The sequence below is a fragment of the Phoca vitulina genome, unplaced genomic scaffold (assembly GCF_004348235.1).
Source record: "Phoca vitulina isolate PV1807 unplaced genomic scaffold, GSC_HSeal_1.0 scaffold59, whole genome shotgun sequence".
NCBI lineage: Eukaryota > Metazoa > Chordata > Mammalia > Carnivora > Phocidae > Phoca > Phoca vitulina.
In genome coordinates, this window is record NW_022589762.1 from 427,374 (window position 1) to 449,763 (window position 22,390).

The window sequence follows — 22,390 nt, forward strand, 5'->3', positions numbered from 1 at the left end:
AAGTCACTTATCCTCTCTGGGCCTCTGCAGGATAATGGAAGGAAGGGCTGATGCTGCCGCCTACCCAGGCCTGGCCTTCTGAGTAGGGTCTGCGTGTGACTCCTCTTCTCCCAGCTGCTTCCAGGAGCTACCATTTGTTAGATTTGCCTCAAGCCTTTGTGGGCCCTTTCAAGAGGGCGGACAAACTCTTAGTTCAGAATGGCAGAGGAAGATGTGGGCTTTAGTCAGGCTATGCCACATTTAACTGCTTGGAGCCTCAGAACCCTCATTTGAAAATAGAGCTGGTATGCCTGGCCAGGTAGCCACCGGGGAGCAGGGTAAGGCTCAGATGAAATAACATCTGTGAGAATGTTTTGAAATGAAAGCACAACTCATGCTTATTACATGCAGCACACTGAATCTGATGTACTGCTTTTCAAAGTTCAGTGGCCCATCTCAGCTGCCCCATGTCAAGATGAGTGGGCTAGAGAACAGCCGACAGCAGTCACTTTGCAAAAGGAAGCGCTTCGGCAGAGGAAGACGCTCAGTTTGCTGCCAGGGTAGAAGGTGGGGCAGGTGAGCTTGCAGCTTCTCGAAGGCAGAGAGAGCAGTCTGGGATGAGAGTGTAGATCTGCTGGTGAGAAGCTCTGACCAGGACCAAACTCTGGGTTTGCTCAGACGTGCTGACTGAAGTCCAGGGGACACAGGGATAGTTGGATAAGTGATCACTGGGGTGCCCGTTGCAAAGACACAGAAACCTATCACCCAGCATTTTAAAGTAATCATAATAAAAGTTGTAAAGACTTATATTTGCCATAAACTTGACGACACCTTTGCTCTTAGAACTAGTGACCAAATCATCTATTTTTCACATCTCCAAAAAAGGCAAAGAAATTACACTCGAAATCAGCACCTCTGTGCTTCCCTTGTGTGCTCATTTCAGATTCAAGTCCGGGTAGAACTCCCCTCATTTAACTGATTTTTTTCCCCTTGATTTCTTATTTTTAAAACTATTTATTGGCTGTTTTTTCTGATTATAAAAGTAGTATACATTACTACTTAGATTTTGGAGCACGAAAGAAAGTCTGGAGAAGAGAGTCATAACCATGCATCCTGTCTGCTCAGCCCAGCTCCTCCCAGAGGCGTGGCCCATTCCCATTCTGCCTTCTGTCTATTACTATGACAATGCCTTCTCTTTTTCTTTTTTTTTTTTACACTTTTTCTAACACTTGCTTTCCCTGATATCCCCTTTACTGATTTCATTTTCTAATTTCTGTTCTGAATATCCTGTTATCTCATATTGTCTTCTGTATTGGAAAGGGTGTATAAGGATGTGGTCTACATAAAAGGAACTAAAAGTTACATTTTGTGATATCCAGAAAGTAGAAACACATTTTTAAACATACGTGTAAGTACATGGGCTCAGCTGTATTGGTTGTGTATCATGTCACTATCCCTTGCTAATGACTATGGACACCGTTCCACTCCTCACCAGTCTGTTTGCGTAATGTCAGTACCAGGAAGCAGCAGAGATTGTTCGTTGACATCGTGTTATTTATCCAGGTGTTCTGATCACCAACATAGAGTCTGCACTTTGAAACAAGGAAGGTTGAATGTGGATCAGCTCTAAGCAGAGAAAGGAGCCCTTCTCCCTTCCCCCAGCACATCAGCTAGTCACAGTCACATCTGTTTAGAACCCTGGATGTAATCAACATTACACACACACACATGCACACCCACAAAGAAGTCTCTGGCTTTAGTTTTGAAGTTTTACCCGATATCAGATTCACTGTGCACAAAGCACTATGATGAACACTGAAGGGTTAAAAGAAAGGGAAAATGTGGTACCTGCGTTTGCAAAGCAGAAGGGCCCCTCGACCAGTAGCTTGTCTATTGGGCCTTCCTGTTACTAAAACAGAGCTATTTCTTAAACCCTGTTCCAATCCTAAAACTGCCCCTGCTCCCTACCGTCCTGAGGCCATTTCTCTGAGCCTGTGTCTCCTGTGTGTGCCCCAGTGGTTCTGTGATGGTCCCTTGCTGGGCTCCTCTCCCTCTCCCTGAGTAACCGTCAGGTCTCCCTAAGTCCTAGACATGTCTCTCTGCGCCCTGTCTTCTCTCGGTTGCCCCGTCCATGACTCTTAGCAACATTGTTACTGTGAGTTTTCGATATGTTCCTGTCAGCTCACCCCTTTTGGTCTTCCAGTCCAAAGTGGGACAGCCCTCCCCCAGCTGTGCCACTGGAGCCCTCTCCAGAGGTGGACAGGCAGAAGAAAAGAGGGTGGTTGGCTCTCCCTGGTACATGGGGGGGATATGACATGGACTGGGGGAAGTCGCCTCTGTGTGGTTATGTTTCCCTCAATTTGTCCTGGCTCAGAATTCAAAGCACTGTAGAGTACCCTGGAAGCCCATCCCTAGATGAGGCGCTGCCTCCATAGACTCAGAGCTGCTTTCTGTGGGCATGTGGTAATCTAGTGGTTGCAGACCCCTCCGCACCCCTTAGGCTTATCCAGGGCTAGTTGTACGTGGAGCGCATGCATCTATGGTGACATCTTAGAATATTTCACATGGGTTTGGTTGGTGACCTGAGGTTATCACCTGCAAACCTAGGAGCAGTATTGGGCACATATTTAATCATGGACTGTTCCACAGAGGTAGGCAGACCAATCCCAGGGGCTTTGGGCATTTTTGAGGAGGAAACCCAACACCCAAAACCCAAAGGCCACCATATGATGATATCCAAATGTCACCACCTTCGCAGTAAGGAACAGAGGAAGAAGGAACAGCCCACTCACCCCCAGAGCTGCCCACCATCGCCAGGGAACATGTGCATTCCTTTTTTAAGCCGCACGCCCAATGCCTGGGTCTGCTCTTGTTCAGTTTCCATGCTGAAAAAAGGACTTAATTCATTTGTAGACTTTGTTTCCCTTGTTTCTGCTTTTCCATTTCTTGTATTTTTTTTCTTTTCCTCCTGTTGTTCCTTTCTCACTTCTTATGCTTTTTGTCCTCTGCTTGTTTTTTATTTCACCTTCTCCCTGTCCCTCTCCAATTCCAAACTCCTCTTCCTCCTCCTTTTCCTCCTCTTCCTTTTTGTCTTTCTTCGTCTCCTCCTCCTCCTTTTCCTTGTTTGGTCCTTTTTGAAGTTGAGCCCAGTGGCGGGACTCCACGGCGTAGACCTCTCTCCTTCTGCCCTTGCTGTGTCCAGGAAGGTAACGTAACTCCCCCAACCTCATCCCCACTGCCTCTCAGGGGTCGTAGCAACACTAGTCAAACAGGGACCCAAAACCCAGCTATTTCTCTTTTTCTCTGACACTCGATAGCCTTGTTACAAAATTCCATGAGTATGTGGCAGTTTCTTACAAGGTACAGTATCCCTTTGACTATCTCGGGGAGGACTGGGGTACAGAGGGAAACCAGAGAGCCTCCAGGTACAGGCCTTTCAGGCTACAGCTGAGCATCCCATGACATTGTGCCACCGTTCATGGTGGGACTTTCCAGACTCAAATCGAGCAGATAGAGGGGACACACGGGTGAGGAACCTCCTACCTGTGTGGCAGAGATTTATATTGGTGGAGTCGAGGAATACTGTCCTTACAAAGACTGGTCTACACAATGCCCCCAAGTTCTTTTCCAAAAAAACAAAACAAAACCCACTAAATGCAAACTTCTCTACCCTGTGTCTTGCTGAGTGTGTTTTTTTTTTTTTTTTAAGTTTGTCTGATTTGAAGTCTGTTGTGGTGATAAGGTTGTTGTTGAAAAGGCATGTGGGAAGGGGAAAGGGGAGTGTGGTCATGACTAACCCTTGCTAACCTCTTACCTCTGCTCTTCATGGTGCTCACATTTGACTTTCACCCACCCCGCCATACCTTTGCTCATCGGCTGTGAACTGTCTCTACCATAGCTCATGAGCGGTGTTCAGATATATCCCAGTGGAATTTTTGTCCTTGCTCATGGAGAGGCGGGAAGGAGGGAGAGACTTCCCAGTGCATTCCCAGCTTGCTGCACTGGACAGCTTGCATGCCTCAGGGCTCCATCTTCCATGCCATGTGGGCACACTGTGCAGAGATGCTCAGAAAGGAATGCATGGAACTGAGCTGTGGGCTGCCCTAAAAGCCAAAGGACCAAGTCTATTGGGTCGGGTAAGGAGAGCTTTCATCCCCAGACACTCCAGCCCTCCACAGAGGCAGGCTCGGCTGGTCAGGAGGGAGTTTCTGTCTTGCAGAGTAGGACTCAGGGATAGGCCTCCACCTTGGGAGCACAGCCGCACGTGCACCCAGGCACCATGCACACGCTAACCCCCGCTTGTGTGAGTGCTATTCGTTTCTGCCTCTCCAGAGCGTGGCCCCCGTTGAAAGACTAACTGGCTTGGGCCTCCTGCGTGTCAAGCAAACAACGCAGCAGGGAGTTGTCTTTGAACAGTGTGCAAGGAAGTCAGGTGGGAAGAATGTAGGAAACAGTGAGTAAGGAGCTTGACAGAGGAGCGCGTTGTCTCACCTGAGGGTATATTCTGTATGTTTCTGGGTCTGGTCTTTACCGGGATAGGACATCCAGCCAAGTGAGTCATAAAATGGAAGGCACTTTGAAAGATCTCCCAGTCCAATGCCTCTTAACCTGGGGCCCACGGATGAACTTCAGGGGGCCCAGGAACACCCTGAAGTTCTATATAAAATTGTTGGATGTGTAGACATGTATTTTTCTAGGAAGAGAGTCCCTAGATTTCCTGAGATTCTCAGAACAGTTTGGAATCCAGAAATACTGAAGACCACTGACAGAGTCTGTCTTTTGCTTTAGGCAGGACCGCACTATTGCAATGAGCTTCTTTGTGCTCCAAGGGAAAAGAGTTTGTTCTCTCCTTGGGTGGTCTGATTCCTTGGAAAGTTCTTCCTTCTGTTCTCCTGCCACAGTTAAGCCCAGCAGAGTCAAGCTTTCCCGGATGGAGATTTAGTTATCAGCCCCAGAAACTGCTGCTGGGGTTAGGTCAGAGCAGAGGGCACTGCCTTATTTAATAGTGCCTAGGGTCTGCTGGTGTTCTCTCTGCCCGTGTTCTCTCTGCCCTTGGTGAGGAGCCTGACAGCCGTCCTGGGAGGTACTGCGTGTACCAGGCAGGATTCGTTGGGAGAGTGTTTGTCAGGAAGCCTGCTAAGGCCACAGTTTGAGAACAGCCATCTCCCTGACCAGGAGCTGAAGAGATGGGGATGCATCAGTACAGTGGCCCAGACGGGGGCAGCAGCCCAGGAAAGAGATGGGCCAGTGAGGGTAACTTCAAAGGGGGTAAGTGCAGCTTATAAATTTGCATTTGCCTGGTTCACGAGACTGGTTTTCTAAAAGCAGACCTAGTACCTAGCAAGTACCAAATAGATATGAAATGAGTGAAAAAAAGGGAAAAAGGAGGGCAAAGCACTTCAGACCTACCAAGAGCAATCCATTGAGCAGGAGGGGTCCAAACAGGCTGTGACCAGGTTACCGAGGGGGTGCAGGTTGGGCCTGGGAAGGACAGGTGGAGAGCGCAGACTCTGTTAGGCTCTGGGGCATGGTGCCCCCTTCCATGGCTGTAGGCAAACTTTGGACCTGGCTTGGGAGTGTTCCGGCAGCATCCTGCTCGGCTCTCTTTGCACATTTGCCCCTGTGTGAGACTCCTGCCGGCCGGGGTAGACAGCAGACACTTTGCTGTGCCTGACGCACCCTCTCTCTTGGCAGGCATGGGGAAGAAAGATGACCCCAAGCTGATGCAGGAGTGGTTCAAGTTGGTGCAAGAGAAAAATGCCATGGTGCGCTACGAGTCGGAGCTGATGATTTTGTGAGTGGCCTTTGGTTGGGGACCCAGCTAAGGGGGGCCGTCAGCTCAGCACCTATCACAGCAGGAGCACAGCTGCTTCCTAATTTAGGGGATGAGGAAATACGGCCCCCCGAGTCACCATGCTTGTCTCCCTCTCTCCTCCCCCCGCCCCCAATCCCAGTGCCCGGGAGCTGGAACTGGAAGACCGGCAGAGCCGACTACAGCAGGAACTTCGGGAGCGGATGGCGGTGGAAGGTAAGGGGGGAACAGGGCTGGAGGGCACCCGGGAAAACTGGGTGTGGGCCTGCTGCCTCCTGGCCCTATAGACCTAATGTCTTTGGCCACTGCCCAGATCACCTGAAAACTGAGGAGGAGTTGTCAGAGGAGAAGAAGATCTTGAACGAGATGCTGGAGGTGGTGGAGCAGAGAGACGCCCTCGTGGCCCTGCTCGAGGAACAGCGACTCCGGGAAAAAGAAGAAGACAAGGATCTGGAGGCTGTCATGCTATCCAAGGGCTTCAGCCTGAACTGGTCCTGAGCTCTACCTGTGCTCCGGCTGGCTGGTCTGTGGCATCCACCTGACCCAGGCTGGGTTCTCCCAAACCACCCAGAAGAAAGATCTCAGAAGGCCCAGCACCTCCTGGGAGTTGACACGCAAATGTCTATGTGCCTCTTGAAAAGTGGGTCAAGTGTCTGTGCTCTGGGGAACCCCAGGTGAAGATGATTATCCGAGGTGGCTCAGGCTCCTTGGAAGAGGCCCACCCTGACTTCCTGCTCCAGAGAGAGGAATACGGAGCATTTGACATGTGATATTGGAAAAAAGAAAACCCGCTCGCTCCCCAAGGACACGTGGTGGCTGGAGCTCCTCCTTCCACAAGAGGAGACAAGAGATGGAAGCTGCCCCCTCTCCGTCAAAACCACAACCACCAGAGTGCACCTTCACGGAGCGGAAGGGACAGCGATCTTCTTCATGCTTCCTGAAGCACCACCAAAGAAACGAAGAAGACACCCCGGCGGGGGCAAGATGTGACTCAAGCCCTGGGAGGGGGGCAGTGGCCAGCAGGTCAGTGCCTGCCCCAGTATCGCAGGGGAAGCTGGAGATGGGCTGGCTCCCGAATTCATGATGCAAGTAAGGAGGACCCAGGAGGGTTCTGCTCCCTGGCCCCCTGCACCGCACACTGGACCCCTTGTGGCCAAATGCCCTAGGCCTCCCTCTGGCTGTGACCCGAGGCCTGAGGATTGCTGCATTCTGCTTTGAATTCACAACAATTTTGACACTGGAAATACTGACTTTGGGGGACAGGATGAGGCCCTACATTTCTAGCCCCCAGTTGACAGACAGGCGTTGTTACTGTTCAGCGCTTCACGTCGGGGTGGGAGATTATCTTTTTCCCTGACCTTTTTCCTGTGTTTGCACATTGAGATGAAGCTGTCAGCCTAGCAAGACGCTCAGCCGCTTCGGACCCTTTTTGTCAATTAACTTATTTTTTTAATACTTGAAAAGAAGTAACTTCATTTTTATATCTTTACTAGAGACACTGATCACTTGGCACCCGGTGTAGGAGTGACAGGGGTATCTGCCGTGTCCTCCTACACGGTCCTATCCCGAACTGACTGAACGCTGTTCCAGCCATCTATTTATTAGCCTTCTTCAGAGTGTTGCTGACCCAGTTGGCATCAGGGAGCAGCTGAGAACCCCACGTGGGTTCTTGGTCCTAGCTCTCCTGTCCCCTCCTGTACTTGGCATCCGGCCCCTCCTCCTTGACCCGGCCCGCCCTCACTGTGGTACCAGACTTTGTGTCTGCACCATTCATTTGTCAGGGGTACATTTCAGCACTGTTTGAGGCCAGGCCAAAGGGCACAGATGCCACTTGCCTCTCCCTGTTGAACCCTGGCTCTGCAGAACCCATTTATTTTCTCCATTTTGGTGCCAGGGTTTCACCTCCCCATAGCACATTTATTATTAAAGGTAAGCCCTTTTCCAGGCTGGCATTGTAGGCTGGGACCTTGTAATCCCTCTGGCTGATGAGAATTCTCTCAGCCCAGCCTCAGATCCAACCCGATAGAGATGCAAGTATTGGAATTTAGGTTGGTCTCTCACAGTTAACTCTACCCCGAACCTCCTCTGCACCTCGATCTTCATGGGAAGGCACGGGATAATGAGCACCATGTAACTGGTTCCTTGAGCCAAACTGCTCATTTCTCACAGTTCAACTAGAGACTGGCATTGTACAGCTCATAGAGCCACAGTCGGAGAAAATGTGGTGGGGCATCCACAGAACTGACACACGGTCAGCCCAGGGAGGACTCCTGTCCGAGCCAGGCCAATCCGGAAGGGCCCTCCGGCAGACTCCTGGTGGAGAGGGGCCAGGGTAGGGCGAGCAGAGGCCTGGCAGCTCCTCAGAGTAGCCTAGATCAGGTGTCCGTGCTGACCTTGGGACTTCTGTGGGGAGCCCCGCCATGCCTCAGCTTGAACCTTCATTCCTAGTACAAAGGAACAGGGAACGTGTCTTGCTCTTCACTTTGTCCACGAGCTGCCATCTGTCTCCTGTGGAAGCGCAGGAGGTGTGCTGCTAGCAACCGTCGCAGCTCCGACTCCTTCACTTCCTGTTCTCTGATGAGGCGGAGTGTCCGTGTTTATGCGCTTTCTTAAAAAGGCGAGAGGAGGGTGTTCTGGATTCCCTCTTTAAACCTCACCCTTCCAGTAAAATTGGACTTGAGACAGGCCCCTCATCGCCTGTGTGGCCTTGTCCCTGACCCTCTTCACCCCTCGAATGCCGCCGTAGCCAGCCCAGCCCCAGGAGAGCCGCCTCCATCCTCGTGGCTCCTGCAAACCCTGGAGCAAGGCAGCGCTGTGCCAGGTGGCGGGCTCAGGACGCGACCGTAGCGACACGCTGTGAGTAGCCTCATGTAGCGCGGGCGCCACACGGGACCTGTGCCCTCGCGGCCGGCCGGCCCGGTCAGCCTTTAACACCCCTGCGTCCTTCCGAAGCACACACTGCGGCCTGCGGTTGCTAGAAAGGGGACTGAAGACTTTGCAGAGAAGGTTCCAAAATCCACAAGCCTCCAACACGTGCCCCGGTTCTCCACTCCCGACGCTGTTAGGACTTGCGGCTCTAGTAGTGCCCCTTTCTTTTAAAGCTCCCGTTTTATAACCACTAGTTTGCAGTTTATGTTAGTACCCTGGTGACAGGCTGCATGAAATGTTTTCCAACTCTGGAAATGCATGCAGCTCCAGGCAACTGTTCTTCCCGAGATTTAAGTCCCCTTGAAGGCAGGGACACAGGAAATGAAATGCCAGAGCTTGAGTGAGCCCAAACACAAGGCCCACAGAGTGGGCAACCAGTTCCGCATCACCAGAGGGAGGCAGCAGACACCTCCACTCCTGAGTCTGAGGGACTCCTTGTGGGGTTCTCACCCTGCTCGGGTGATATCTTTGGGCCTTTGCCCCCAGAAACCATCCTCCAGTTGCTTTTGACCAGCAATGATAGACTATTCTTTATCCTCTGAAAAGAGAAGAAAGTTTTCAGTGGGGCAGGAGGTAGAATTCAAAGAAAAACAGTTGTAAGGTGGTAATAACTGAGCTGCAAAGGGGAATGGGCCACTTTATGCGCAATAAAAGTTTTTCACAGAAATACAGAGTGTATTTCTTAAGTCATTTTACCAAACTTGGCAGCGAGCCAGGATGCATTTCCACGTTCCAACACCTGCCCTTTTCAGGTATGTGGTGTCCATGCAAGTCATTTAGATGCCTGGCGCATGTGTGGGTGTGTGTCCAAGCTTGTTTAAAGAACACAACTTCATCTTACCCAGGCTCAGCCATCAACTGCTGTCATTTGAGAAAATGCCTGAAACAACTTAGTGTGATAGACGCTGTTCTTCAAAACCAGGCCCCAGTACCGTCTTGAAGAGAAGAAGCACGTTCTGTGAAGTGAGATTCTTCAAGTTGGAGTGGTCCCGTGCTCCTGGCAGCCTTCCTTGCCAGCCCTGCGTCTGTGCCAGCCCGGCCTCTGTCCTTTGACACAGCTGACCAGGGAGCCCAGTGGTGTGGGGTCTGCAGCCTCCAGGCCTAAATCGTTCAGATGTGTCAGTGTCCACAAGTACATTCAGCATAGGGTCTTGGAGAGATGATATCACCCTTCTTTGGACTGGAATCATCCCCAAGAGATTGAAGGGAACAATCCTGGCCAACTCTTCTCTCTGCTACAGGAAGCCTCTTGGGTTTGTCTCCAAATGGAGACACATTCCAGCTCTTTTCCCCTCCCTTGGTGTGATGACTTTGTCATCACCCACAGAGCTAACCCCAAAGGCACATGTCTCCCTCCGGCCCAGTAACGGCTGCAGGGAGAGAAAAAATGGCACTAGATGGGTGGAGGGGAGTGTTGGCCAGCCTAGAGGTCACTGCCATGGAAGCTGGTTCCCAGAGCCTTTCAGCCTTATTGCCCGCTATCCCAGAAAGAAGAAAGGGGCCTCTCTGACACAGACGTGGACATCTCAGGCAGAAAAAATATAACTAGCTCAAGTGAACTTTCTGTGGCCATGGTGCGTGCCTATTGGGGAAGACTGGAGTTCGGTAGTCACCACCTGTGCCGATCTCAGTCACCTTTTGTTCCTCAGAGGGGCTGGCTTTGATTAGAGCCGGAAGCAGGCAGGATTTGACTGCAGTTCACAGCAGCCCCAGGTAGCCAGAAATGATGATTGCTGCTTTTAGGCAGGTAACCAGAAAGGAAGACTGCCCAAGCCCCCACGTGAGTGCCACCTCAGAAGCACACACCCTCATTCCTTCCAAGAAACTACCATGTCTTATGGCTCTGAAATCCCTCCTGAACCCTGAGTCTTCCTGGTCCCTTCTTAGGAATCAGAGTGAAAAACGGCAAACGGAGAGAATGTGCCATTTTATTTTATGAGCTGGCCAGACTGGCCCACTTATGGAGACTCTCCCTCCTCTTGCGTTACCGGCTCAGAAGATCCCCTCCCAGCAATGCTCAGTGAAGAGGGTAAGAAGCCATCCTCTTAGGTGGGTTATGCCCCACTGAGACATCAGCCCAGGGGCCAGAGCTGCACCGCGTATGCTAAACCAAGGAGCCTATTAGGCCAGGTGCCCAGGGTCACAAAGGCCTTTCACGGACACTCCCAGATGGACCACCTGTCGCTGCTGAACTTGACCACGTAGCATTTTGTGACAGCCCCACTCCTTGTGTCCCCTGCCCTGAGGTCTTCCTGCAGGTGGGGCTTAAACAGGGAAGCCAGAGTCCTGGCTTCTGTGGGTAGGCCATGTATGCCGGCTGCCTCTGCCTGAGAAGCCAGCTGATACCAAGACAAATATGGAAGAGGCGACAGCGTCCATGATGCATGTACACTCACGCGCGTGTGCGCATACACATAAGCATCTTCCTTTTCATGGTCAGCATGACCTTTCTCCAGAGTGGACATCTAGCTGTAAAGTAGGCTGAATTTAAGCCTTTGGACCCAGGAGGGACCAGCTGTGGTGGTGGTCCAGGCTCCCGGCTAAGGCAGGATCCAAGTTGAGGATCTTGTAACAACAAACAGCCTGGTGCGTGGAAGACCACAATTGTATGGAACAGTCTCCAAAGTAGGCAGATGGAGCAGTCCTCCAGATCCAGGGGAAGGGTCGTTTGGAGTGCCCAGTGCAGGTGTGGGGCTGCCTCACACAACCTGTGAAATGAGAAGGAGGTTGCTGGTGTCCGTGGCCACAAGTGAGAGAGCGGCAAGGAAAGGGAGTTAGCATTCAGACATGAGACTCGCTCCTGCCTCTTCCCTGACTTCAGAGGAAGCTGAGGCTTAGCATGTAACTGGTCGGTGCCTCCCTCCCTGTTAACCAACCCACAGGATCCATGGGAGGGCAAAACTCCCTGGGTTTGAGATTTTTGAATCGGGGCCTTTGTAGATGGACAGACCTCTTTCATGACGGTAACTAATGTTGCCCTTGAAGAAACCAGAGGAGGACTGAAGGCGGTCCCAGCACCTCTAGGGGCTGACTCCTTACTACCCAACTTCATCTCCGATCTATCTGGTGAGCCAGTGGAGTTGTGCATTTATTTTTAATTACTTAAAATGCTGGGCTGAATCTTCTGTTTCCTCTCAACTTACTCGATCCAGGTTGCTATAGACAGGCAGTGTTGGCAGAACCTTCAGCTGGGCCGCTGCTGGGCGTGTGCCTGAGGCTGGCCCATGCTGAGCCCGAGGCAGCACTCAGTGCCTTGCTGGGAACAAACCAGCACTCTCAGCTCAAGGGGACGCCCCAGCCTTTTCCCTCCTGCCCCCTTCTACAGCCCACAGCCACCGGCCACCTCCACCTTCATCTTAAGGCAGCTCTGCCAAACCTGCTCTCCCTGTGGTGGCTCCAGGGGACATGCCGTGGGTCCCTGGTCCTCCAGAGTCATGATCAAGGATAAGGGATTCATCCAAGTGAAGGCTAGGGTATGTTAGTGTTACGATGCTGATCAAGAGCCAAAACAAGGGTTCACTCACATACACCAGAGGCAACTGGCACAGCAAGCAACGGGAAAAAATGAGTGTTTCTTGGTAGAAAGGCCCGGATGAATACCCAAGGTTTGGCACTGTGGCCTTCAGGTTGTCTCCCCAAGAGCTTGAATGCCAGGTCTTTCCTGTGGAGAAATACACAAGAAAGCCCCACAGCCAACAGCCCCCTTTCCCTAGCTGCATTTTATTTAACGCTTTTTAAAAATGTTTTTAAAGAATTAAGTACCATTTTTAAAATGTAACCAGGGCCAGACTTACTTGGTACCAGCCTTCATATTGGGACAGAATCCTGTTTCTGGCCCTAGTAATTAATATTGTAAGTCTTCATCATATTGTTGTTAAAGTCACCTGTAAAAATCTGGGTGGGGAGGCAGGAGGGTCAGGTGGGGAGGGTCGTGCCTGAGGCTGGAAGATGCTGGCCTTGGGTCAGCACTTGGTGCCTTATACCAGTTTGGGAACAAACCAGCACTCAACTTGGGGGGGGCACCCTCTTCTTTTCCCTGCTGCCTCATCTACAGCCCAGGGGATCAGAGTTGGTAGAGCTTTACCTCCTGAGGGGTGGTGACCCCAGAGTGAGTGTCTCTTCTGAGTGAATCACCCCACCATGGCCTTGGCCCCTGTTCCTGGAAGATGCAGAGAGCAGCCCCAGGACCCTGCCAAGTTTTCCTATGGGAAGATATTTGGAAGAAGCATCAAGAAAAGACAAGTCCTCTGCAACGCTGTGCCTGAGGAGCGTGGGGAGCGGGGATGCCCGCTGTGTTGACTGCAGGGGTTGACGTGGACACGTACACTAAGTTCATGCCTGTGTGTGTGAAGAGCCCTGCCCACCCTGTTCCTGAAGTTTAGAGTCTTTAATGGGAAGGGACGAGGGAAACAAATAGTAACTTTTCTTCGGTTTGGTGTAGCCGAGTGCACATTTACCCTCCAGCTGTTTGCACTCCTATGGCCGACAACCAAAATAAAGTCCGTCATTTTTTTTTCTTCTGTGTGGAAGAGGATCATTTCTTCCCCCCCTTCAGGTGCCAGGACCCCCTGCCCGCCCAGCCTGGCCTCCAGCAGGGCTAGTATCCACCAGGGAGGGTGAGCTGTGTTGCTGCTGGTTACTCGTGCCTCCTTCCACTCGTCCTACCTGCCCCCCACAACTTTGTTTGGATTGAAAAAAACCCAGCTAGGAGAGTATTCCTGCCTCTCCCTTGATCTTACTATGTATCTTGAAAGAAAAGAGCAAACAGAAAAATTGTCTTTCTGCCCAAACTAAGGACCCTCCCCCCGCCCCCAGCATCTCCTGCTATTTCATCTCTAGGTGAGCATGGGAAGTTTCCCTGCAGCACGGTGGCGGGAGGGGGGGGGGGCCATTGGAGGAAACGGCACCTCTGCTGTTGGAGAAGGTAGGATGGGAGGGGTCTTAAGGGCAATAAAAAGAAGACATGGACTGAAAACCTGAAAACCTAGCTACGTGATCAGGGGTGAAAAACTAGGAACCCGGTGATTCAAGTCAGGACTGTGGTAAGGAGAAGGGCATCGATGGGTTGACCCTGGAGGAGGCCTTAATCAGCAGAATGGATCAGATGGCACTGAATAGAGGGGAGGGGGCGGGCCTGCTGGCCTCTCCACGGTGGGCATCCTTGCAGCCTGGCCCCCTTGCCCACCCAGCCTGGGGAGTATGTCCATTCTGCTCCTACCTAGTCAAGAGTTGGAGACCAGGGGCGCCTGGTTGGCTCAGTCAGTGGAGCGTGCAATTCTTGATCCCAAGGTTGTAAATTCAAGCCCCACATTGGGTGTAGGGATTACTTAAAAGCTTTAAAAAAGGGCGCCTGGGTGGCTCAGTCGTTAAGCGTCTGCCTTCGGCTCAGGTCGTGATCCCAGGGTCCTGGGATCAAGTCCCACATCGGGCTCCCTGTTCGGCGGGAAGCCTGCTTCTCCCTCTCCCACTCCCCCTGCTTGTGTTCCTGCTCTCGCTATCTCTCTCTCTGTCAAATAAATAAATAAAATCTTTAAAAAAAAAAAAAAAGCTTTAAAAAAAAAAAGTTGAAGCCGGTGAAGAACTTTGTGCATAAAGCAAGTGGAAGCAACAGAACCATGTCTGCCCCCTCAGGCCTCCTACCCCAGACTCCATACTTCCTTCTCCCTGGAGAGGAATTCCCCAAGGACCCCAGGGGAGAACAGAGACACAGCCACTCTCTGTGGATCGGGCCATGATAGCAGGAGCTAGGGACAGCTGCCTGCTCCTGTCCAGGGGGCTGGTGGCTGAGAAGGATGCTGACAAGCCCTCCAGCTGAGGTGGGGCTGTGCCCCTGGCCCTGGCAACTGAGGAGTGCTTAAACATCAACAGATGTGTTTAGGCCTTCACGTGCCTAGGAACTGACCTTGGCTTTGAGAGCCAAGCACGGAGTTCAGCCGGGGACAGGGCCACTGCGGTTTTCACCACGCAGCGAACAGTGTCTGCAGCGCCCCCTCTGGGCAGTGCTATGGATCTGCTTGGTCCCATGGATTTGGAGAGGTCCGCTGTTGAAAACATTGCCTATCCTTTTTTCCCTCCAAGCCAACAGAGTGGTCTCCCCTGCCCCCCCTTTTCCCTTATGCTTCTCTAAAGATGATCCCGAGTCTTATCCCCTTTTCTTCCCCACCTCCAACCAGGAGAAAGTTCTTGATTGGAGGCCACTTGGCTGTGTGAAACGAGCACCGGACCAGGAGTCGGTTCTGGCGTCTGGCCCACAGCGTGGCCACTACCTGGCTGGCTGATCTTGGACGTGGCTCCCAAACCTGTTTTCTACCCTTGAAACGAGAAAGTCACCTTCACTCTCTGCCCCGTAAAGTGGTTGTGGGGCTGCAAAGAGATCAGAGATGCTGAGTGCTCTGCGTTTTGTGGGCCCTGTGCCTGTCCCTCTGTGGCTGCTGAGTCATAGTGGCCGGCCACCGGGGCCACACGGAGGCGCTCCCTTCAAGGTGGAACCCGGGCCACTGCCCACAAGCAGATGTGCTCTCGTCCCAGGAGGCGGGGCAGCTGCTCCTGCGCTAGCTCCTGTGACAGGAACCGGCAGCAGCTGCTCAAAGTCTGCTCTCCGGGAAATGAGTGACACCTGAAGCCCAGGGCGGTGTTGGCAAGAAAGGAAGTCACAGAGTTGGGTTGGTTGGGGGGAAAGCCAGCATAGGAATAAAGAACCAGAAACTTCATGTAATGTGAGGCAGGTGTCTCCTTGCCTTCATGGTTCCAACCCAGGCTCCAGCTCTGGTGTGCATGGATCCATCGCAATGAGAGTCACAGCCCTACCCCCAAGGAACACAAAATTCCACATACAGTACTCACTCGCTCTGCCACATGGCATTCTTAACCTGTGCGTCTTTAAGCAGAATTCTGGACACTGATCTTCCCTCTTCCTCAACATCCCTGCCTCTGACAAACCTCCATGTAAAACGTTCAAGCCAGTCATGGCCAGGCCCCTACTCCACTCCGGGGCCCCCACGCCCTCCCCTTGGCTTGGTGTGATTCAGCCACCATCCAGTGAGCTAGCTTCAGGAAGGGCAGCCACAAGGCAAAGGAGAGCGTGGGGAGCACGTGACCTGGCCCGTCCTGGCAGTTAACCGATGGAGGACCCAGCTCTTTGGCAGAGTCAGCCCACCTCCTCCAGGAAACTCCTGTCTGCCTCTTCCCCTGAAGCCCCTTCTGACCAGAGCCAGACTCTGGAAGGGGACATTTCTGGGTTTCCTAGCCCCTTGGGCCTAGGGAGTCAACCCCCTGCAAGTCGCTCTGCTATGATTGCCTGAATGGGAGCCTCAGTGGCAGCTTTTGGTTGTTGACTCGATAGAAAGGTCCAGGGGAAAGGCTGCTAAGGTAATATTGGAAATCCCAGACTGGTTGTTTAGCCCAGTGCAGGCACCGAGTCGAAGCTGGGTCAGAGCCAGCCACTCACAGCTTCCCCCAGGCCATACTGCCAACACATACCAGGTGGGGCTGAAAGAAAAAGCGCCCGACGTTTTCCAGCGCTGACAGCTCACCTGTACACGATCATGGGTATGAACACGAACTTTGCGCCACAGGCCCCGGTCCTGGAGGTAGCCATTTCCCCTCTCCTCCTGCAGGAGCTGTTTGGCATTCCTCCCTCTAGACCTTCCTGCCTTCCCAAGCCTGCATGTCCTTCAAGGCCCAGAGCCTAGACTCTGTGTTGGTGGGAAAGCACTTGGACGCTTTCCTTCCCAGGCACCTGTCGACAGCTCCTGCCCTCGTATACACACGTCCAGGGACAGGGGAGTCGTGCCTCCATGTAAACCACTGCTCCCTGGCGCCTGGTACTTTCCTTCCGCTCCCCCCACCGGGCCTCCCACGTTGGCCTGTCTTACAGCACCTTAACCCCGCTGTCTGTTCCTGCGTGTCAGCCCAGGGTCCACCAGGGATGGTAAGCCCCTGGCTTGACCCACGGTAGATCCTGAGTCGGGCACAGAGCAAAAGCTCTGAGCTACTTACTCACTTGGGTCTGGAAATAATAACCCGTCATGTTCTTCTCCCCTCCGTTAGTCTGCCTGTTGGTTTAGAAAGCCTTGGAGGGCTCACGTGCCCCCAGCCTCCACCCCTATCAGAGAGTGGGGAGTTATGGACAACTAGCTGTGTACGTGGTACTCTGTGTGGTGCTGGGGCCCCGCTCCCCTCCCACCCAAGGTCACACCTTCACCTCGTGTTCACCACTCCAGACCTCCGTTGTCAGATTCTATTCCTGAGGTGAGGGCGATGAGGGTGTCTAGATGGAAGGAGCCTTGACTTCCCGGCTTCAGAGTCAGCTGGGTGCATCACAGCTGTGGGCTTTCACAGGCACTGGGAAGAGGGAAGGAAGTGGCATTTGTGGGCTTGCGGAAACTCTGACCCTAAGACTGGCACCTCTGCAGAGGCGGGGCCTGGGGGTGCTTGTGGGAAGCGGGCACCAGAAGGTAGAGCATGAGCCCATCTGCCATCCAGAGCCCCCACCCCATGAGGACTTGTCTCTGGGGGAAGTCAGAGGTTTTTGCCCCCTGCAGTTGGAGGAAACAAGATGCCATCAAAGCAGGCACAAGAAAGGACTTGTCCACGTGCGATATGCCAGGCACCAGGGACCAAATGCAACAAGGCGGCCACGGGCACGTGCTCCCAGAGCTCAGTTGACAAGGCCCAGGGGCACTGGCCTGCCACCCTCCTTCATCCCTTCAGTTTCCCAGGGCCAGGCACCTGAGGTCTATTGAGAGCCGAGAGGCACTACTGGGCACCAACCCTGCCAGGAAATGAGGAAAATGAGAAACACCTGGAGAAGAAGTTCATTATCAAGTCCAGGTGTGTGCAGTGCAAGCCACCGAGGGACCAACCGCTAGGGAGGGGCTGTGGAGGCAGCTCGGAAGGTGACAAAGGAAGGAAGGGGATGGGGGTGCAAGCAGCCAGTCCCTCTCCTCTCCTTCCTTCCTCTTAGTGCCCCTTCAGAAACACCAGCAATTGAGGTCCTACTCCCTGAACCACCTCCCTGCACCCCGGCCTCTGACTCCCAGTTGGGCACCCGCAACTGCACAGAGATGCTGGGGGCGCCTCTGCAGGGAGGCCAAGTAATAACTGCAATGGCTGCCATTTGCTGAGACCTTACTATTGTGCCAGACACCATGCCTGAGACTCTTCCATGTTTCATTTATTTAAAATGCAACTTTGAAATATGTACTATCATTTTCTTTTATGGATAGGAAATGGGAAATCAAGAAACTTGTTCTGGGGCCTCAGCTTTCTTGGAGGTAGCTGCTGGCCTCCTTGTTTGCAAGTCCAGGAATGCCAACGACTTCACGCCAGGTCTCTATGTGTTCTGAGTACTTGCCTTGCTCATTCTGACTTTATGCCTAATACATAGCTCTTCCCCTTCCTTTCCATTTGATAGTCAATGATGAGAGCACAAATATGGTACCAGTCACTGTATTTAGAGGCATTATTATCCCGATTTTATCAATGAGCCTCAGAGCAATTAGGTATCATGCTAGGGCCCCAGAGCTGGTAAGGAACAGAGCTGAAGAAACAAACTGCAAAGGCTGAGCTCTTAACCACTAAGCAACAGGCCTGCCAACCTCCCTCTGCCCTCCCTGGGCAGCCTGCCCAGACCCCTCCAGTCCACATGCCCCCTCTACCATCAAAATGCCCTAACACCTCTGGTCTGAGCCACATGCTGACTCTTCAGTGCATCCGTGGGTCTTGCAGAGTTCACTGCTGTCAGTTCACTGCTGTCCCCTGTACCCCCAGCCCAGCAAAGCTGACTACTAAGCTAAGCTGATGGTCCCTTCCAACTTCCCAACTTTGCCTCTTCTCACTTTCCTCTCCCCGGAGCTCTCCTTCCTGACTCTCCATCCAAACCTACCCTCTAGGATGGCTCAGAAACTCTTTCACATTTTTACAAAGGATAAAAACACATGGGGTGCCTGGCTGGCTCAGTGGGTAGAACGTGCAACTCTTGATCTTGGGGTCATGAGTTCGAGCCCCACATTGGGTGTAGACCTTACTTAAAAATAAAATCTTTGGGGCACCTGGGTGGCTCAGTCAGTTGAGAAGCCAATTCTTGATTTCAGGTCAGGTCATGATCTCAGGGTTGTGAGATTGAGCCCTGCGTCGGGCCCCACACTCAGTAGGGAGTCTGCTTGAGGATTCTCCCTCTCCCTCTCTCTCTGCCCCTTCCCCATGCTAGCTTACTCACTCGCTCGTGCTCTCTCTCAAAGAAATAAATATTTTAAAAATAACAAAAAAATAAACTCTTTAAAACAAAAAAGCAGGTGCCTGGGTGGTTCAGTCAGTTAAGTATCTGCCTTCGGCTCAGGTCATGATCTCAGGGTCCTGGGATCAAGTCCCGCATCAGGCTCCCTGCTCAGCCAGGAGTTTGCTTCTCCCTCTCCCTCTGCCTGCCATTCTCCCTGCTTGTTCTCTCTCTGTCAAATAAATAGATAAAATCTTGGGGGCGCCTGAGTGGCTCAGTTGGTTAAGCGACTGCCTTAGCTCAGGTCATGATCCCAGGGTCCTGGGATCGAGTCCCACATCGGGCTCCCTGCTCAGCGGGGAGCCTGCTTCTCTCTCTGCCTCTGCCTGCCACTCCCCCTGCTTGTGCTCTTTCTCTCTGTCAAATAAAGAAATAAAAAAATCTTAAAAAAAAATAGATAAAATCTTAAAAAAAAAAGAATAAAAACACATGAATAGTGAAAACAACCTTGAGAAAGAAGCATAGGGGGATTGCCTAACTATAGTATGACCTAATGCAAAGCCATAATAGTAAAAACCATGCAGTATGGCTAGAAGGACCAGCAGACTGATGGCTCCCCAAAAGGAGCACTCAGAGGGACCATGGAAACTCAGATTGTGATTGATTCCCATGAATCAACAGGAGAGATGAATTGTTTTGCAAATGGTGTTTGGAAAGAAAATTGGCTCACCATATAGAGAGAATGAAAACAGTCTCCTGTGTAATACTACATGTAGACTTGGGATGAATTAAAGACCAAAATTCACAAAATAAAACTGCAAATTTATAAACTAGAAAAAATGTAGGAGAAATCTTTGATCTATAGAGAAAGGACTTCTTTTTTCCCTCAGTTTTGTTGAGATATAATTGATATATAACATTGTAGCAGTTTCAGGTGCACAACATAATGATTTGACATATGCATATATTGGGAAATGATCACCACACTAAATTTAGTTAACATCCATCACCTCACATAGTTACAATTTTTAAAAAAAAGATTTTATTTATTTATTTGAGAGAGACAGAGAGAGAGAAAGAGCATGAGAGGGGGGAGGGTCAGAGGGAGAAGCAGACTCCCCACTGAGCAGGGAGCCCGATGCAGAACTTGGTCCCAGGACTCCAGGATCATGACCTGAGCCGAAGGCAGACGCTTAACCCACTGAGCCACCCAGGTGCCCAGTTACAATTTTTTTCTTGTGATGAGGACTACGAATCACTCCCCTAGCAACTTTCAAATACACAATACAATGTTGTTAACTACAGTCCTCATGCTGTAACTGACATGCCCAGAATTTATTTATCTTATAACTAGAAGTTTGTACCTTTTGACCTTCTTCACCCATTGGATCCAACACTGACCCCCTCATCTGGAGGCCACCATCTGTTCTGTTTCTATGAGTTTAGTGTTTGGGGTTTTTTTTTAGATTCCACATGTGAGATCATATGGTATTCGTCTTTCTGACTTATCTCACTTAGCATAATGCCCTCAAGGTCCATCCATGTTGTTGGAAACAGTAGGATTTTCTTCTTTTTTATGGCTAATAGTCGTGTGTGTGTGTGTCTGTGTGTGTGTGTGTGTGTGTGTGTGTGTGTGACATTTTCTTTATCCATTCATTGGTCAGTGGACACTTCAGAGTTTTCATGTCTTGGCTATTGTATGTAATGCTGCAATGAACCTGGGGATGCAGATATCTCCTTGTGATAGTGATTTCCTTTCCTTCAGATAAATACCGAGAATTGGGATTGCTGGATCATATCATAGCTCTATTTTTAACTTTTTGAGGAACCTCCATGCTGTTTTCCACAGCGGCTGCAGCAGTTTGCATTCCCACCAGCAGTGCATGAGGCTTCCTTTTTCTCCACATTCTCAATAGCATTTATCTCTTGTTTTTCTGATAACCATTCAAACAGATGTGAGGTGATCTCTCACTGTAGTTTTGATTTGCATTTCCCCGATGATTGGTGATGGTGAGCATCTTTTAATCTATCTGTTGGCCATTTGCATAACTTCTTTGGAAAAATGGCTAACTTCCTTTGCCCATTTTTAAATTGTATTGTTTATGGGTTTGTTTGGGGTTTTTTTGTTTGTTTTTTTGTTTTGTTTTGTTTTGCTATTGAGTTGTATGAATTCTTTATATACTTTGGGTATTAACCCCTTATCAGATATATGACTTGCAAATATTTTCCCTCATTCTGTAGGTTGCCTTTGCTGTGCAGAAGCTTTTCAGTTTGATGTGGTCCCACTTGCATATGTTTTTGCTTTTGGTGTCAGATACAAAAAGTCACTGCCAGGATCAATGTGAAGGAGCTTACTCTGTTTTCTTCCAAGAATTTTACGGTTTCAGGTCTTACGTTCAAGACTTTAATCCATTTTGAGTTGATTTTTGTGCATGGGGTAAGATAGGGGTCCATTTTATTATTTTTTATTTTTTATTTTTTTAAAGATTTTATTTATTTATTTGAGAGAAAGAGAGAGAGACAGAGAAACAGCATGAGAGGGGAGAGGGTCAGAGAGAGAAGCAGGCTCCCCGCTGAGCCGGGAGCCGGATGTGGGACTCAAACCCAGGACTCTGGGATCATGACCTGAGCTGAAGACAGTTGCTTAACCAACTGAGCCACCCAGGCGCCCAATAGGGGTCCATTTTAATTCTCTTGTACGTGGAAATCCAGTTTTCCCTATACTTTTTATTCCCTACACTTTTTATTACCTTTTTCTCATTGAGTATTCTTGGCTCATTTGTTGAAAATTAATTGATCATGTATGTGTCCATTTATTTCTGGGCTCACTATTCTGTTCCATTGATGTATGTATCTGTATTTATGCAAATACCACACTGTTTTGATTACTGTAGCTTTGTAATATAGTTTGAAATCAGGAAGCATGATGCCTCCAGCTTTGTTCTTCTTTCTCAAGATTATTTTGGCTAGTCTGGGTCTTTTGTGGTTCCATACAAATTTTAGGATTGTTTTTTCTATTTCTATGAAAAATGCCATTGGAATTTCGATAGAGATTGCATTAAATTTGTAGATTGCTTTGGGTAGTATGGCCATTTTAACAATACTAATTTTTCTAACTCATGACCATAGAATATCTTTCCATTTATTTGTGCCTTCTTCAATGCTCTCTAGCTTTCAGTGTTTTGATCTTCTACCTCCTTGGTTAAATTTATTCCTAGGTATTTTATCCCATGTTTTTACATTCTCAAAATGTAAAAAACAAAACTACAAATTTACAAAATAGGAAAAATATAGGAGAATATCTTTGTAACCTGTGGAGAAAAGGACTTCTTAAATTATACTTCAAAAGCACAGACTATAAGGGAAGAAATGGATGAATTTGAGAAGTGTGTTTAATGCAGGATACCATGGAAAAAGTTAACAGGCCAAGAACAGATTGGAAGAAGATATTTATA

The 22,390-nt window shown here is 50.4% G+C and overlaps 1 protein-coding gene across 11 annotated transcripts in view; it reads left to right on the forward strand.

The window, feature by feature from the left end:
• MICAL3 (microtubule associated monooxygenase, calponin and LIM domain containing 3) overlaps positions 1 to 13,243 on the forward strand; it is a 272,677-nt gene extending 259,434 nt beyond the window's left edge. For 8 of the 11 annotated variants that reach the window (XM_032390822.1, XM_032390821.1, XM_032390829.1 and 5 more), the window contains 4 exons: positions 3,120 to 3,185; positions 5,674 to 5,773; positions 5,934 to 6,007; positions 6,105 to 13,243. In XM_032390822.1, the coding sequence (XP_032246713.1) occupies positions 3,120 to 3,185; positions 5,674 to 5,773; positions 5,934 to 6,007; positions 6,105 to 6,289 (425 nt within the window). In that variant the 3' untranslated portion in view covers positions 6,290 to 13,243. The remainder of the gene's footprint in view (positions 1 to 3,119; positions 3,186 to 5,673; positions 5,774 to 5,933; positions 6,008 to 6,104) is intronic. The other 3 variants (XM_032390825.1, XM_032390826.1, XM_032390832.1) reach the window with 1 other exon arrangement.
• The last annotated feature ends 9,147 nt before the right edge of the window (positions 13,244 to 22,390 follow it).